Genomic DNA, 18,978 nt, shown 5'->3' with positions numbered 1-18,978 from the left:
TGTATTAAACTTCCTCCCCCCGATCTGATTAATAATTAGTTATTTCCATGGTTACATTTAGCTAGAAGTTAGGCAATGTATAAAACTTAGCTAGCGTTTGTTAGTTAGTTAGCTAGCTATGTTATTTGCTAAGATTAGCTACTTTGTTAATAAAAAGATGATAATATCTTTTCTAGTCTAATCTTTTTTGGTGATGCAGTATCTGTACACCATCCCAAATACTTATTACATTTTCTCAACAGTAAAATTTGTTGTAATTACTTGTAAGAGTCTTTTTTTTTTTTTTAGGACAAAGATATAAGCTGCAATTTTTCAGCTCAACACAGGTGGCAGCAGTGAGACAGAACCATCAGTGAGACAGAGCATACTGTATATACATTAAAATGAATCAAAAATTCATGTCTACACAGAAGGACCAAACACATCCATCATCATCAAAACACATCCATCATCATCAAAACCAAACCATCTACTATAGTTTAACCACACATACACACACACACACACACACACACACACACACACACACACACACAATGGGGTGAATCAGGGCCAAGTGCTTGTGCCAGTGATTGTGGAAGAAGTTACTGGAATACTGCGCAGTGTGTGGGTGGGTTGGTGGGTGGGTGTGAAGGTCGTGAATGCTTGTACTCTAGTCCTGCTGAGTCATGACACAATGTGTGTGGGAACATGTGTGTGTGTGTGTGTGTGTTCTCACATGATAGTGTGTGTGTTAGCATGTATGCTGACGCTGAGGATGCTGATATGCTCAGACTGTAGCCATGGCATGTACAGTAACAGCACAAAACATGAAGAAAATTCTCAGACTGTTCAAACTTGTCATGTCCTGAATTTATCTAAAAATGTTGCTTAGTTGCTACACATTTGTAGTGTTGATGCAGCCACAGAATGCATTAATGACAAGCTCAACAATCCAGGAATGCCACAGAGTAAACCGTTGCTCCTCCGAGTTGAGAGGAACCAGTTGAGGTGTTGCAGGCACCTTACAAGGATGCCCCCTGTATCAGGCACGTCCCATTAGATGGAGACCCCAGGTCAGACCCAGGACTCGCTCACAGCTGGCACAGCTGTTGTTGAGGAATGTCTGGGGATCTGCGAGGAAGAACTGAAGGAGTCTGAATTAACCTTCTCAATCTGTAACCTCTGAGACCCAAACCAGGAAAAATTAAAGAAAATGACTGATTGAATGGATAAATGAATGTGGTGTTAATTTTAGATAATTAGCTATATATCTGTATTTTTTATATGTTGAGTTCTCTATTCAAATCAGTAATGTTCAATTAGAAATAGATAAAAATAGAATACTAGTAGTAATGATAGAAACATGGGAGTGATGGACAGTTGAGTGTTGGTCCATAGAAGTGACAGATTGTCAACTGGAGGATCCTGGAATTGGTCAACTTTTTGGAATGGCAGACCATAGGACTGGACTATGGTGACTATGGTGGACAGTTGTTGAGGCAGACTGTTGGAAGGGTATAGTTGTGTGGTGGACCATGGTAGTGAGGGACTATGGAAGTCGAGGACAGTGAGAATGGTGGACTATGGGATTGGTCAAGTGTCAAGTGGAGGGCCATGGGAATAATTCACTATTAAAACTGTGGTCCATTGATAGACAAAAAATGGGATTGGAATACCATCAATGTGGCGGATGTGAAATGACATTAAATGGTGGACAGTGGGGGTGGGGGAACATTGAAAAGCAGACAGCGGTACAGGAGTCCTGTTAAATGGTGGACATTAGTGATGGCGGATTTTAGAAGTGGCAGGCCATGGGAGACACAGAATGTGGAAACAGAGGAATTTTAAGGAGTGGACAGTGGGATTGGAATAACATCACGTTGTGGTATGTGGCAGTGGTATAATGTTGAGAATTGGAATCCTGTCAAGTGGTGGTATGTGGCGTCCTGTTAGATGGCAGGCCCTGGGACTGGTGTTCCTGGATGAATGTGCTGTACTACTTTACTGCAGTTTTAAGGTTTTCTGGAATCTACTGCTCCAATTCATGTCCACAAATTTGTCCATCTAATCTCATCCCCTAACTTTCTGCTCTCCCTGTCTCTCTTTCAGCACTTTAGAGACAACCTTTGACTCTACGGTAACAACAGAAGTCAGTGGGCGTGGATTGTCGACTCTTTCCACTCGGCCTGCCCCCATGTCATGGCGTCTTGGCCAATCACAATCACAGAGCCCTCGACTTCAGGCAGGTGATGCCCCATCCCATCCTGGCAATTATGCTCCTCCTAGGTCTGTTCCTTCGGCTACCGGTCGCTATGGTGATCCCTCACGCCTGGTCTACACAGCACCACTGAGAAGGGCAGCGACTACAGTGGGCAAAAGTGTGGAGCTTGGAGAAAAGGAGGCGGGGCTAGAGGAGGAAGTGGGTGGATATATGAGTGATGGGGACATACTAGCCAAAAATGTACGAACTGATGACATGAGCAGCGGGTAAGATTAAACCACACACACACACACAATTTACCTAGAAACATAGCTTGTGTATGTAACACACTATAACCTCTTTTTACATAGCTACGTAACAGATGGAGGTGTGTATTCTCGTAACGTGGGTCGTGTTCCTGACCTTCCATCTGCACGAGAGCTCATCCAACGGGTTAAAGAGGGAGAAGCTGACAGGTAACACACACACACACACACACACGAACACGCTATTATAGTTTTAATATTTGAAAATCCATTTCTGTTTTAATTAGAATTCTGTTTAGCTGTTGGTTTTAGGATGTTTTTGTCTGATCCTATTTATTTAAACGTTTTTAAATCCTTTTTTTTTTTTTGAGTAACTACTGTCGTTTTTGTGGAGACGAAAGATTTTGCAGTCTGATTTTTTGAAAAGGACTATACACCTGTTTATATTTACTTAAATTTAATTTAATTGTAGTTCATTTATGGAGGCAATTTTTTTAAGCTTTAAGCTTTTTTGGTTGTTGTTTTTGGTACATTAATCTTTGAAATTGAAATAAATGAAATTTGGTATTTCATTTATTAATTTGTTTACTTAATCACAGGCGTGAGTCCTGCTTCATTTACTGTAACCGTGGCAACAGTCATAAATAAACGGTTTAGGTCACGTCTTTGTTATAGCAATAAAATACATTCCTATAATAGATTTTACATCATTATAATTACACAGAAATGAATGATGTAGGTGTTACAGCGTGTGGAAATTGTTTCATTAAGTTTAACTACAGTAGAGTGAGATGAAAGCCTATGAGATGTAACCATAGCAACCATTATATAATGTACAGCTAGACGAAATCGTTCACGCTTTGCTGGATGTTGTCTCGACGTGCATCGTCTAACATTACACACCGTGGTACAGCTGATTGTATAAGCAGTTATTGCCACATGCCTGGAGTGATTCTGTGTTAAATTTGGTGATGGAGGGAAATAAACACCAGTGAAATTGGAGAAAGATGAATGAAACAGATGAAGGACAATCTGCCAGACGCGTCAAAGCCTTGGGCGTGTGTTTGTGACAGCAGGACGTTGGCTTAATGATGGATTTGTGTATGAAAAACAGATCTTCACATCTCTGTCTCACTGACTAATCCCTCTTCCGTATGAGGGCTGGATTTTAATTGGAGAGAACGGTGTGAACTTGTGAAAATAAGAGCAAAATGTCTTCTTTAAACAGCTAGAATGTATAGCATGGTTATTATTATTCTTTAGCGCAAGACTAGCAAGTGTAGAATGTTTGCTAAGTTAACAACTTGTCCAAATGATCATTATACAACTTAATAATGAACCAGTTGTCTGAAAAGTGTTGTTTTCTATTCTTGGATGTTGGCTGTGACATGATGCTATTCTGGCTCATGATTGGTCAGATAGAAAGGATGCCCCAGTAGAGGGCACTGTCTGTGAACTGTCTGTAGCTGGGACAGTATAGGCCATTAAAGCACTATAAATACACCATCTATAAATAAATAATTCCATTTATAAGTGATGAGAGAGCTCAGAGGGTGCTGGGATTTACAGCGGAGCGAAAGAAATGAATAAATAACATCCCTCGCTTTTAGAGAGAAGGACAGACGGAGAGAAATAATTAAAAAAATACAGCTTTGATTTTTTTTCTTTGTTAGCCACGTTATTGCAAAACTAATCAAGCAGAAATTTTTCACACAGCAGATTTATTTTTTCTTCCCCTGACAGTAAAGCAGTGTATCGTGAAAAACAAGGGGCAGTGGTGGCTTGGCGGTTAAGGCTCTGGGTTACTGATCGGAAGGTCAAGGGTTCTAGCCCCAGAACTGCTAAGCTGCCACTGCTGGGCCCTTGAGCAAGGCCCTTAACCCTCTCTGCTCCAGAGGCGCTGTATCATGGCCGACCCTACGCTCTGACCCCAGCTTCCTAACATGCTGGGGTGTGTGAAGAAAAGAATTTCACTGTGCTGTAATGTATATGTGACCAATAAAGACTCATTATCATGAAAAACAAATGGCACCCAGTCCTCAGTAGCCAGGATCTCACACATCCCACACACTGGTTATTTTCAGACAGGGTGTGTACACGACTAGAAAAAGTCAGTTTATTCTTTCTTCCTTTCTATGTATGTTTTCCTCTCGTCTTGCGTGATTGGAGAACGTTCGGACTCAAACAAGCAAAAAAAAAAAAAAAACAAAGTTAATAAACAGACTACATTATGGACGTGTGATCATGTGACTACAAAATATAATAAAATTATTCTCGTTATTGTGGATGGAACTTGGCACAGAATCAAATTAGACAGGAAAGAAGAGTTATTAACTCATATACAGCAGTGACTTCACCACAACACAATCAAATCATGCAGCATACAGTAACTGTCAATAAGGACCTTATAAATACATTTCCCTGACTGCTAAAATTTAATAAGAGCATTGTCAATAAAAGTAAAAACAAATTGTGGTCCGAATCCAGTAGTATTACATATAGATTGCTGCTAGTCCTATATTAACAAATAAAAATAGTGATATGAGAGTAATCTTATTTGAAAACAGGATTTTTTTGCCATAACCCTGACCTCAACTCTGATTGGATTGGATGTTTTGTTGTTGTTGTTTGAATAATGTCTTATAGGTAGCCTTACTGACACAATAACATGTAAACGAGCTATTTATTTTTAATATAAAAAGTCAGAGTCAAGGATTTGAAGAGGAGCCGGATGGACAAGGAAACACAAACTTAGACAACAAAACACGAACTACGATTTCAAGGCAACGTGACGTAAATAGACGAAAGAGCTAGACAACGAGTGAGGTGCAGGGTGTGACTTAAATACTTGTGCTCATTAACCCAAACTGTGACACAGGTGCAAACAGTCATGTGATGTGATCCAGTGGCTGATGTAGCGTGACCGTTCCCTGACATGTCCTCTTTTTCTGACCTTAAAAAAGCATCTAAAGCAGCTTTAGTTTCATTATGATGTGTTTATGGTCTAATACTGCATTATGTTTGTGCATGTTTGCATTGATTTAACCCCTCTCTGTAAGTCCCGCCTCCTCGCACACCGATTGGTCGATTATAAAAGGCTCGCATCAACTATTGGCCAAATTCTTGCCTCTCGACCGTTATCCTCCTCTGAGTGAACGTGTGAAGGTGAACAGTTGCTTGATAATAGCAGCAAATGCCAGCTGTCCTGAGTCAAAATGATGCCCATGTCCATATAAGGTCATTTCTAATTTCATGTTATCACATTGCCTCATATTATATGGCCATTCAAATGTGTAAATGATGGCAGAAGATTCACTCTTATTCACATTTATTCCATGGACATTCAAAGGAATGTAGGAAAAAATTGAAAACATGGGAGGAGTGAAACCAATTTATTTATGTATATTTACGTGATGCTAATAGAGTGTTGTTTACAGTGTATTAAAGTCTGCATGCATAGTAACACTGTTTTGAACACTATTAAGCCACCACCAGAAAAAAAAAGTGTCCTTGTTACGAAACAAGACTCGGACAGGAAGTAAGCACAGGAGTAAAGTCTTTATTTTCACACTAATGTCAAAGTACGAGGAGGCAGGAAACAATGTCTAAATATAAAACTAGAGCTACATCAAGAAACATGAGCTTAAACAGGGTATGGAAACACTACCTCTTTTAACTAACTGAAACATCTATCATTTACCTAGAAATGAGGCATGAAACACAAAACGTAGAACAAGACTATGACATGAAACTCTCGTTTAACTATGGCCTGCAACTATCGTTTAACAATGACAATCACAGTTAACTATGTCATGAAACTCTCGTCTTACAATGGCATGAAACTCCTCGCGTTTAGCCGTGACATGATACTCGTGTTTAACTACGACATGAAACTCTCGTTGACAATAACATGAAACTCACATTTAACTATGGAGTAAAACTCTCGTTTAACTATTGCCTGAAACACTCATTTATCTATGACATGAAACACTCGTTTAACTATGGCATGAACCACTCGTTTAACTATGGCATGAAACACTCGTTTAACTAGGGCATGAAACACTCGTTTAACTAGGGCATGAAATAAGGAACAGGAAGCTAGACAGAGTATGGAAACATTACCGCCTGGCATCATTACTCATTCCGTCTTTTCTCTAATAACGCCCAACGTGCGTAGCAACGCGAGGGGTTTAAATAACCAGTCACAATTACCTTAATTGCTGACAGCTGGTAATACTTCAAAGCATACCCTCGCACCTCCGCCAGTAACTGAACAGGGCGGGGACAGAACTGAAACCAAAATAAGTGCACATGTCCCTTGTAAACAAAGTCTTATCGTCCACGCGCACTTCAAGCACGTGCACGCGTTCTGCAGCTGACTGTGCACGTCGTCGCCGCAGTGCCATCTGCCGCGAGAACGTGACAGTCCTCTTTTTGGAAAACCAGAATATGGTCACGCTAGCGGATGGGAAAATGTAGTCAATCACCAACATGGCATAATCAATAATGAAATTAAATTGAATTAAGTTCAACTGTTAAATTCTATTCATTAAAAGGATTATTAAATTATTGTTTCTGATTATTGTTATGCTAAAAATAAACAGCTTTAATAACAAAGTTTCAGGAGGTGTTCATAACAAAACGAGAATAATATACATATTTTGAAATTAGTAGAATTTTCTCCCCAGTTTGGTTTTGCCACAAAAAAAATAAAAAATGCTATCTGCCCTCTTCCTCATCCATGAGCTCACAGATGCCCATGATTGGCTACTGTCACTCTGATTGCCCCTCCCACAGTCAGTTTGGATATCTTGGCTCCTGGCTGTGAACGCTCGACAATAGGGCAAACAGTTTTCTCCTGCCATGTATAAATATTTAATTCAAGTTGGACTGTTTATTGGTCTGTGAAATCTTAATGCAAAAAAATGATAACATTCCTATCATAATTAAAATGAGACATCACCTGTGATTGGATGCAGACCCATGTAGCTGGACTAGTTTGAGACAGATTGTTTGTGATGGTGTGTAAATGGTGGGGTGCAGCTCAGCAGATAGAAATGAAGATGATGATGATGATGATGATGATGATGATGATGATTGTGGTGGTGGTGATGAAGAGATGGGAGGAGGAGAGGATGGTGATGTGATGATGATGATGATTTTGATGATTGTGGTGGTGGGGGGGGTGATGAAGAGATGGGAGGAGGAGAGGATGGTGATGAAGATGATGATTGTGGTGGTGGGGTGATGAAGAGATGGGAGGAGGAGAGGATGGTTATGATGTGATGATGATTGTGGTGGGGTGGGGGTGATGAAAAGATGGGAGGAGGAGAGGATGGTGATGAAGATGATGATGATGATGATGATTGTGGTGGGGTGGTGGTGATGAAGAGATGGAGGAGGAGAGGATGGTGAGGATGTGATGATGATGATGATTGTGGTGGCGGGGGTGATGAAGAGATGGGAGGAGGAGAGGATGGTGATGAAGATGATGATTGTGGTGGGGTGGGGGTGATGAAGAGATGGGAGGAGAGGATGGTGATGATGATGATGATTGTGGTGATGGTGGGGGTGATGAAGAGCTGGGAGGAGGACAGGATGGTGGACTCATACTGCGTCATTGCTTTCTCAGCTGCTGAGCTGCACTTCTTCCTCCTCCTCCTCTTCCTTCACTCTTTCCTTCTCTCCTCTCCGCGAGCGACACATGAACCGATACAGCCAGGCAGATTAAACTCTCACAGATATTCACACAGCAGAAAGGTGAGTCAGACTCTGAGTCAGGATTAACCAAAATCTTATCACGTTCTTACGTATAGCTAAAAAAATTATAAGCTCTAAAATGGACATGATGTGTTTTTGGAGAAGCCGAGCTGAGATGCTGCAGAGAGTGATCATTACTGTCGGAAAATAAAATCTTTGTATTGTCCTACATCTAGTGTCTCATTTGAACCTAAGGAAATTGCAATATTTTAGCACATTGTACCATTTACCATTATATACGAACAACAGTTCCGTTCCATTTTTAAGTGAACAGCATTCTGGGATGGCATTTTTTCGAGTAAAGCAAATATGTGCAATGCTATTTTTTTGTTTGTTTTTTTTTGTTGTTGCAATTTAAAAAAAAAACAATTATTTTGAGATACCAAAAAGTAATTTCCAATGTTACATGTAGCTACTTAATGTAAACACGTTTGACAGCTAGCATAAACAGGTCACTAGCTAGCATTTATCATGTTAGTTAAGCAGTTTTAGTTGTAATGCAATGAAGAAGGTAAACTTTTCATTTGACAATAATGGTTATTATTTATTTATACTATTTATTCTTCTTCTTCTTATCATTATTGTTATACTATTTATATTAACAGCTTTAGCTACAATTAGACAACTGTTATTATGGTTCCCTTTCATCTACAATTATACAGTCACTACCATGGTTACTTATGCTACACTGGTTACTATGGTTATGCTTCAGTTACAATTATACAATTGTTACTATGGTTACCTTTCAGCTACAGTAATAGAGATACATATAATCGTTTCAGAAGCTGTTATCTTGTTCCTTTTTATTTTTAATCGAAAACATTTCCATAGACTTGTAGCGTATGCATCATTCCTTTCTATGTATTTACAATTATTAGTTTAATATTGAGGCCATTTTATGTAGTAGTGCAACAGCAACAATAAATATCAAGGTCTTGCCTACATTGCTATTTCTAATCGTTGTCATGGTGACATCCCAACACGGTCATGCCATCACATCATGACCGACCTGAATGTTGGCACAGAATTCTTCGTTCTCTATAAATGTCCTTCATCTAGCTGATTGTTGAACATGGTGTATGTCCTTCTTTGTCCTGTACTTCTTATAATATCCCAGAATCCGGTGCATCAGACATCAGCCTGTAAAAAAAGCAGTTTATGGAGTTATTTGTAATTATTTTTCACTTAAGATTTTATTTCTACTCACTTTGTGTTCGCCAGCGACACTTTATTCCATCTCGTCTAATGGAATTGGCCAACATAAGCGATGTACAGTATGCTGCCTTCAAAGCCCATCTCAAACCACCTTTAAGACACTTATGAGACATCACGGCATTGTGATTCCTCTTTCAGTACATAAATAACTGTAAATACTGATTGTTGCCTGACACACCTACATAAGTGTTATTCTGTTCTGGGGGTGCAATTGGGAGAAAATCAGGGAGCAGGAGAACAAATAGTGGACTAGTAGGTTTCAAATTGTTGACAGCTTTTTTGTAAATATCCCTCACTTAGGACTCGTTCTATGTTGGGTTTTCCAAAAGCAGATTCAAATAACACACTGATCATTTATTTCTGCTTTCAACTATGAGTCATCCCTACTGACAAAGGGGGAAAAAAAAACAGATAGGTTTGTGTTTGGAGTAAAATTAAACCAGCCAAATATCAGTGGTGCTCCTGCGGTGGTTCCTTTCCAGTGATGCATGAGGTAGGAGGGTGCCAATACTTCTTCTTTTCTTTTTTTTGAGAAACAGATGGATTAAATCTAAAGATGTGTATGTTGTAAACAAACCAAATGTGCTTCATTTCCATCTCTGTTAAAAACGTCTTGAGGTGTACAGTTTGTTCCCTGTGCTGCTTTCTCTGTGTTGAATTTTGCATGAGGTCGTTATGCCATGGCTCAGTGGACACAACGCTCTTGTCTGTGGATGTGACGTCCACTTCTGTTAAAAAAATATGATTTTGTGACGTACCGGTATATATAGCGTGTACAATTGTTCAGGCATCTATATAAATACTGTATACACACCACTTAAACCACACGTCTGGATGGAGCTGTCATCGACTGGAGGCTACAGCCTGGAGATTGCTGAGGATGGTACCACTTGAAGTACCATGGAAATGGTTTTGGCCTCAATTCCACATGGACGTCCTTGTTGTGGTTGCTGGGACTATCGTTGCTGCGATGGCCTTGGGACTGCGATTACCACATGCAGTTTTACACTCAGGTCTCCTTTAGAGAACAGTGGACTAGATCAACAAAACAGACTTCATGTAAAACCCATAATGAACTTTATTTTACTTTCACACTATCCGTTGTGCCCCAGATGAGGACGGGTTCCCTTCTGAGTCTGGTTCCTCTCAAGGTTTCTTCCTCTTAACATCTTAGGGAGTTTTTTGCCTCACCACCGTCACCACCGGCTCGCTCAATAGGGATAAATTCACACACTTAAAATCTCTATCCTGTGTTTATATGTTTCTGTAAAGCTGCTTTGAAACAATGTCCATTGTTAAAAGCACTATAAAAATAAAATTTAATTCAACTGAATTTAAATGAATTAAAGGGAAAGCCTGAAACACGTGAAATCTGTTTATACTGGATTAATTGTGATGTGTTAGCGATTCTGCTCACTCACTGTATTCCAGCACCGTACAGCGTCATTTCTCTCTAATGTGAAATCCTGTGCAGAAGTAGTGGAGACGGAGCAAATGCTGGACCTACAGTCCCAGAATGCAATGTGTCTGAGTTACTGCACAAACATTGCTAGTTAGCGCTGTATATAGCATTGACAGTGGTATTAGCGAGAACGTTGAAGCTGAGAGTGCAGATGAGGAGGTGAACGAGCTGGACAGACTAAAGGACTAAAGACCATCAGAAATTCATTGGGAATTAAATCTTGGGGTATTTTTCGGTCGTAAGCATACAACTGAAGGTAGTACCATACGTGATATCGGATGTTTATATATTTATTTATATATATTTCTATGTAATGGTGCATTGTGAGAAGAGGGGAACATGTTCAACCATAGCAAAGGAACTACAGTATCTCACAAAAGTGAGTACACCCCTCACATTTTTGGAAATATTTGATTAGATCTTTTCATGTGACAACACTGAAGAAATGACACTTTGCTATAATGTAAAGTAATGACTGTATAGCATGTATAACCGTGTAAATAACTCAACACACAGCCATTATTATCTAAATCTCTGGCAACAAAAGTGAGAGCACCCCTAAGTGAAAATGTCCAAATTCTGCCCAAAGTGTCAATATTTTATGTGGCCACCATTATTTTCCAGCACTGCCTTAACCCTCTTGGGCATGGAGTTCACCAGAGCTTCACAGGTTGCCACTGGAGTCCTCTTCCACTCCTTCATGACGACATCAGGGAGCTGGTGGATGTTAGAGACCTTGTGCTTCTCCACCTTCCGTTTGAGGATGCCACGCAGATGCTCAATAGGGTTTAGTCCATCACCTTCACCCACAGCTTCTTCAGCAAGGCAGTGGTTGTCTTGGCTTTGTGTTTGGGTTCGTTATCATGCTGGACTGCATGCTGATCATGCTCTGCTTCAGTATGTCACAGTACATGTTGGCATTCATGGTTCCCTCAATGAACTGTAGGTCCCCAGTGCAGCAGCACTCATGCAGCCCCAGACCATGACACTCCCACCACCATGCTTGACTGTAGGCAAGACACACTTGTCTTTGTACTCCTCACCTGGTTGCCACCACACACACTTGACACCATCTGAACCAAATAAGTTTATCTTGGTCTCATCAGACCACAGGACATGGTTCCAGTAATCCATGTCCTTAGTCTGCTTGTTTTCAGCAAACTGTTTGCGGGCTTTCTTGTGCATCATCTTTAGAAGAGGCTTCCTTCTGGGACGACAGCCATGCAGACCAATTTGATGCACTGTGCGGCGTATGGTCTGAGCACTGACAGACTGACCCCCCACCCCTTTAACCTCTGCAGCAATGCTGGCAGCACTCATACATCTATTTCCAGAAGACAACCTCTGGATATGACACTGAGGACGTGCACTCAACTTCTTTGGTCGACCATGGCGAGGCCTGTTCTGAGTGGAACCTGTCCTGTTAAACCGCTGTATGGTCTTGGCCACCGTGCTGCAGCTCAGTGTCAGGGTCTTGGAAATCTTCTCATATCCTAGGCCATCTTTATGTAGAGCAACAATTCTTTTTTTCAGATCCTCAGAGAGTTCTTTGCCATGAGGTGCCATGTTGAACTTCCAGTGACCAGTATGAGGGAGTGTGAGAGCGATGACACCAAATTTAACACACCTGCTCCCCATTCACACCTGAGACCTTGTAACACTAACAAGTCACATGACACCAGGGAGGGAAAATGGCTAATTGGGCCCAATTTGGACATTTTCACTTAGGGGTGTACTCACTTTTGTTGCCAGCGGTTTAGACATTAATGGCTGTGTGTTGAGTTATTTTGAGGGGGCAGCAAATTTACACTGTTACACAAGCTGTACACTCACTACTTTGCATTGTAGCAAAGTGTCATTTCTTCAGTGTTGTCACATGAAAAGATATAATCAAATATTTACAAAAATTTGAGGGGTGTACTCACTTTTGCAAGATACTGTAATTTAAAAAAATCTTTAAATGAGATCCATTTGATATCCAAGCGTGCTCTGATTGGCTGACAGGAGTAAGGCACGAGGCTAACAGCCAATCAGAATTACTCTATATATTATTTTTAATACCTTTTATCCTCTCCCTCTTTTTTCTTCCTGTGTGTGTGTGTGTGAGTGTAGTTATGATGACAGTAGCTCGGTCAGCAGTGGTCTGAGTGACTCTCTTGATGTTGGAGCTGATGATGTGCACACACTGAATTCATCGCACAAGAGCAAGGTATACACACATACATCACACACACACACACACACACACACACTGCAAAAGGTGTGCATAGCAGATTGTGAGTGCTGGTCTTGTCTTGGCTGCTGAGAGAAGATGCACCATCTGTCAAGTGTGTATCCTTATTGTGTGTGTATGTGTGTGTGTGTGCAGTCAAAGCAGCAGTGTAATCAGAATAGCAGTAGCTGGTGTGCTGCTGAAGATTTGAAGAAGGTTGATGAACAAATTGAGAACATCTTGGATTCCTCCTCTCAAATGGAAGGGGCGGGGCTTCCCGTGTCTCAGACAGGCTCATGGAGGCGGGGCATGAGCACACAAACGGGTATCACCTCACCACGAAATAAAAACAGCAACACGAACGTCAAAACACCAGGTAAGATGATGGGTGTGTCTTTGAGTTGAGACAAATGGGCGGGTTGCTCTGTCACAACGATAATTGCTTCTTCCTCCAGCAGGTAAAACGGATGACGCCAAGGCCTCAGAGAAGGTCAAGACTCCCTGTAAATCTCCCAGCATGCAGCGCTCTCCCTCAGATGTGGGCAAAAACAGTGGCGATGAGGGTAAAAAGTCTGGCATCACCCGTCCACCGCCCACCACCGGCTCCTTTGGATTCAAGAAGATCCCAGCTGCTACAGAACTAGCAGCACCCAAGACTTTATCAGCCAAATCAGCTGGGAAAGTGGGTGGGACCACATGTGTGGTGGGTGGCGCCAGGAAAACAAGCCTGGATGGGTATCGTCACCATGACGACGGGGTCCTTTTGGGCATTGGCGGGTCTAAAATGCCCCTTCAGTATCGCTCACTTCCAAGGCCGTCTAAATCCTACCGATCCATCGACTCTTCCACAGTGAAAGGGGGTGGGGTCGTGGCTGGAGGTGGGGCTGGACCTGGACCTGGACCTGGAGCTGGTGCTGGAACTGCAACTGGAACTGGAACAGTAAGTGGCATTTCAAAAAGAAAGGACGGAGGGAAGACGGAGTCAGGGAGGTCGAGTCCAGTCAGCATAAATCAGACTGATAAAGAGAAGGTTTCAGTGTCAGAGCAGGAGGGGGCAGCACTGAGCACATCACCCAAATCCAGCCCAACATCCAGCCAATCAGGACTCAGACAGCCTGGATCCAAATACCCAGACATTGCCTCGCCCACCTTCCGCAGGTAAGTGAGAGAGATCTATATATACCTTTACTTTTGCCTTGTATTAGAGATCTGTCCTGAATTTTGGCAACATTTAGTGCCTAAAAGTTTAAGTCGATTTTCTCAGCTCCACATTTAGATTGTTAAAATCTCTTGTGTGTGGTTCACGCCTCAGTTGTTCTGCTCAGAAACATCTCAGACATTTTCAATAGCGTCTAGACCACTGCTGTTAAATACAAGCACTTGCCATTAAGCCCAAATAAAGGATAAGTGGTGGAAAATGCAGACTTGTCTCTGAATATGATGAGAAAATGTACTCGAGAGAGAATCAAAGCGACAGGGACAGATTGGAGGGATAGATTGCGAGAGACAGACTGCTGAATCATGCTGACATTTTGCTTGGGCCTGTGTGGGAGAAAAAGCGAGACATTCGGCAGAGCAAGTGATGGATAGTAGTATTTATTATGTCTGGCACATCCTTGGAGTTTCTCTCTGTCCCTATTTTATCCGTCTACCCATCTTTCTCAGGCAACTCTATGGTTTTATTAATAATGAGGTTAATGCTGCCCCCTGGTGGTGGGTATACATGTATGCATGGTATATAAGGGGTCTAATGTAATGGAACTGTATCTGTAATGTGAGCAGTATCTGCACGGTGTCCGAATTCTGGCTTGAACAGTTCATCGCACCAGTTCATAATTGGTCTTAACTCCTGACCTTGCACTTCTTTTTCCCAGTCTGTCATGATCTTATTATCTAACACAGCATTTAGATCTGCCTTTATGATCTCTCTCTCTCGCTCTCTCTCTCATTTAGGTTATTTGGCAGTAAGTGCAGCAACAGTAAGCCAAGCTCTCCCGACTCCTCTAAGTCCGCTCCCTTTGCCTCCCCCCTCGACTCCCCGGGCAGTGGAGGCAACAGAACGCCCGACTCTCTTTCTAACACCCGTCCCTTCCTCAGCAGCTCATCTGCGGGCAGCAAAGAGACGCTGAGCAGCATTCATACCAGCTCACACACCAGCTTACACACCAGCTCACACACCAGCCTACACACCAGCTCGGAATCCATCGAGCTTCCTGCGCCACATCATCAACATGCACCAAGGCTCAAATCCACACTATCCCAAGGGTATGTATGTGGTGTGTATGTATACTTCTTGGAATGTTTTTCTCACTTTAACACATCTAATTCACTTATTATCTTGTTTGTGTATAATTGTGTGTGACAGAGTGTAGTAATGTGTTATTTTGCATCTGAGAAGGTTAGCAATGGACACTTTAGTATTTTTACTCTTTTTTTTAACATGCTTGATTCAATTCATCCTGTTCATTTGAGTGTGTTAGAGATGAAGTTGGTGTATTGTTGTTTTAAAATCCGTAAGCACCATATACAAACACTTTTGAAGAAAAGCATTTGCTTTAAATCCCGATGATGCCACACCCATCCGTGACTGGGGGTCCAAGAGAGTGTAATTGGCCATGATTTCTGGGTGGGGGGGATAGCATCTCCTGACAGTCAGAGTTATTACTTACCAGTTATGTGGTTCTCTGAGATGTGTAGGTGGAAGAGGGCCAATAGTGCTTTGTTCTGAGCTTTCAACTGTGCTGGGCATAGTATGAGCAGCAGTTTGAAGGTTCCCGGGAATAGGTTCCCGCGACCCTGTGTAGGATAAGCAGTACAGAAACTGGATGGATGGATGGATGGATGATGGTTCCACCCTAGCAACAAGGAAAAGTACATTTTGGTACCTTTTTCTGAGAGTGAATTGTCGTCCTCTAGGCATGTGAGAATAAAGGTGCCAAATTGTACCTTTCAGCATATATACACTAACAGATGGACAAAATACAATTAAGCTACTGCAGAAAGTATTTTAGAATATGGACAACGTGTGTGTGTGTGTGTATGTGTGTGTGTGTGTGTGTGTGTGTGTGTGTGTGTGTGTGTGTGTGTGTGTGAAAATCTCACTCTGTTGTGTTTTCCTTCTGCTTTAACAGCATGACTCTTGACAGAAACACACTACCCAAAAAGGGATTAAGGTACTAATATAATCACGTTTTTTTTTACTGACAACATCTGAATTTTATTTTTATAATTTAGCAGCTCTTAAACAGTTTGATGTCAGAAACTAATCCTAACCTATGAAGACTTACTGGAATTAATACAGTTGGTGTGTCGGTAATAACAATACCGATGCAGCAACGATGGAGACATTAATGTGTTCTTAATATGTTTCTCTATCAGACATCCTCCTTCCTCCAGACAGATGTCTCATGAAGAAGGTAAAGAATGGCTTCGTTCTCATTCCACTGGAGGACTGCAGGACACGGGGAGTCCCCTGTCCCCCCCGACTGGGAAATACCACTACAGCAACCTACGTGAGTACACTGATAACAGTCAGATATTATGGTACCTTTACAAGCCCAAAACAGCTAACACACCATGTAATGCTAATAATGATGACACTCATGCTAACGTTTGGATTGGTGTTTGATTAAAACAGGAGAATGAAGTGGTGGTTTAAACACCAAAAATGGCCAATGATGCTACTTCTGCTATCAGTAAATGCTATGCTAACTGTTAAATACCGCTCATGGTGGTGTTTTTGTAGGATTTTGTTCTCTAAATTAGTTTTTTGGCCTAATATTAAAACATTAAGAACCAACGATCATCCTCTGAAGTTTACATTTGTACATATAAATGTAATCATTACAATTGTGTGTGTGTGTGTGTGTGTGTGTGTTCCAGTGAGCCCCACCGGTGCTATGACTCGGTCTAACAGTATTCCGGATCAGGAGGCGTTTGATCTGTATGGAGACGGACGAGTGTTGTGTGGCAGTAACACATCACTGGAAGAGCGACCGCGAGCCATCAGTCGCTCCGGATCATTCCGTGACAGCACAGACGAAGGTGTGTGTGTGTGTGTGTGTGTGTGTGTGTGTGTGTGTGTGATCCTAATTGATGACTGTGTGAGTGTGTGTATCAGGGCTGAGCTGATGTGCCCTAGCACTGAGCCCTCTGTTGGTGGTGAGCAGTATTACACTCTCACTAAATCTCTCGCTTATGTACAGTTCCTATTTAACCAACTGTTTGTTTTTTTTCTGTAGTTCATGGATCGTCTCTGTCCCTGGTGTCCAGCACGTCATCTCTGTACTCTGCTGTGAGTGGCATTTACACCAGCTGTCTTTACACTCAGAAATATTATCCCATTAGAAACAAGTAAGAATTAGGTTTAAGTGAAGGGTGAAACGTTTTTGATGTTTTTTACATTTATTTTTTTTTTAATGAGATTAGCATGTGAGAGCAGACAGTCCTTAACTACAAAACTTTACATTTACCTGCTTTCTTCCTTTCTTTCTTTCTTTTCTTTCTTTCTTTTTCTTTCTTTTTTTCTTTCTTTTTCTTTTTCTTTTTTCTTTCTTTCTTTCTTTCTTTCTTTCTTTCTTTCTTATTTGGTTGGGGTTTTTTTCATTGCTAATTTCTTTCTTTTATTTTTTTTATTTATTTGATTTGTTTATTTAGTTGTTAATTTTCTTCTTTAATCTTTCTGACATTACTTTTTTTCTTTCTTTCCTTTTTTCTTTCTTTAATTTGTTTTGTTTTCTGATTCTTCTTTCACTTTTTTGATATGTTCGTTTGTTTGTCCCCCCCCCCTTATTTTCAGTATTTGTTAGTTTTTCTTTCTTTCTTTCTTTCTTTCTTTCTTTCTGCTGTCATTTCTTTTCCTGAACACTTCTCCTTCATTCATTTTAAACTCTTGCTGTTATGTGATCTCACATGAAGGAGCTTTTTTTTATTTGTGTTGGATTTCTCACTGTTACTTTTCTTCATCATTTTTAGAAAAAAAATACAGACACTGATATTCATGAAAGCATTGAATGTGTGTTTCATCATTAATTTTGGCGCCTCACTGGGGGCTGTACAGTTTAAACACACACACACTCTCTCACTTGCAGGTGTACGCCTACATGGAAAAGGTAAAGGCGGTGTGTGTGGGGACACGCGTCTCTCCGAGTTTTAGTGAATAATAACTCTAACTGTCCAGCTGCAGATTAAAGATCCGGCACTAACGGGTGGAATGGCTTCACTTCTACAGCTCACTACCAAGAACTTTCCTTTTTCATCAGTTATCAACAAACACTATAAATATATGCAGTGTATATAACTGTTTTTCAACGATATATGACCATTAAAATGGACATTTCTAATAACTGTCATTGTAATAAGATCAAATGAACAGAAAAATAATGGAAAAAATAATACAATAGTTTGCTGACTGATGAAGTAAAGACACTTCCTGGTAGTGCACTCAGACTTTAGTGCCCTACATGTCTGATGTATTTGTGCTTTCCCTCTACTCTGGGCTTTTTCACTGATTCTCTTCCTGTCTAAGGTGAAATCAGGGGGGGTTTTTCTTAAGTTTGTTGTATGTTGGGTTATTAATATCAGTGTTGCTGGGAAGAAAATTAATAATTCATTTTACGATCATTTTCTCCCCTGCAGACCGAGGAAAAAGCTCACTCTGAGGTACAGTGACTTTCCTTTTCTGTTATGTGTCTGTCTGTTCAATATCATCAATATCAATATCATCAATATCATAAATCTCATCAATATTATCAATAACAATATCATCAATATCAATATCATCAATATCATAAAGGTCATCAATATTATCAATATCATAAATATCAATATCGTCAATATCATATTACTGTATTAATGAAGTGCACGGGCTGGTTATTACGGT

At 40.9% G+C, this 18,978-nt stretch overlaps 1 protein-coding gene across 1 annotated transcript in view; it reads left to right on the top strand.

The window, feature by feature from the left end:
* The window catches only part of nav3 (neuron navigator 3), a 120,447-nt gene that overhangs the window by 75,550 nt on the left and 25,919 nt on the right, over positions 1-18,978 (top strand). Inside the window, exons 11-22 of the mRNA XM_053650662.1 lie at positions 2,092-2,469; positions 2,554-2,658; positions 12,998-13,094; positions 13,254-13,473; positions 13,556-14,255; positions 15,051-15,362; positions 16,229-16,270; positions 16,476-16,609; positions 16,980-17,141; positions 17,339-17,391; positions 18,188-18,208; positions 18,735-18,758. Coding sequence (XP_053506637.1) covers positions 2,092-2,469; positions 2,554-2,658; positions 12,998-13,094; positions 13,254-13,473; positions 13,556-14,255; positions 15,051-15,362; positions 16,229-16,270; positions 16,476-16,609; positions 16,980-17,141; positions 17,339-17,391; positions 18,188-18,208; positions 18,735-18,758 — 2,248 coding nt within the window. The remainder of the gene's footprint in view (positions 1-2,091; positions 2,470-2,553; positions 2,659-12,997; positions 13,095-13,253; positions 13,474-13,555; positions 14,256-15,050; positions 15,363-16,228; positions 16,271-16,475; positions 16,610-16,979; positions 17,142-17,338; positions 17,392-18,187; positions 18,209-18,734; positions 18,759-18,978) is intronic.

The sequence above is a fragment of the Ictalurus furcatus genome, chromosome 19 (genome assembly GCF_023375685.1).
Source record: "Ictalurus furcatus strain D&B chromosome 19, Billie_1.0, whole genome shotgun sequence".
Taxonomy (NCBI): Eukaryota; Metazoa; Chordata; class Actinopteri; order Siluriformes; family Ictaluridae; genus Ictalurus; species Ictalurus furcatus.
The sequence above is the reverse complement of the archived record's forward strand: the minus strand, read 5'-3'. Positions and strand labels throughout refer to the sequence as shown.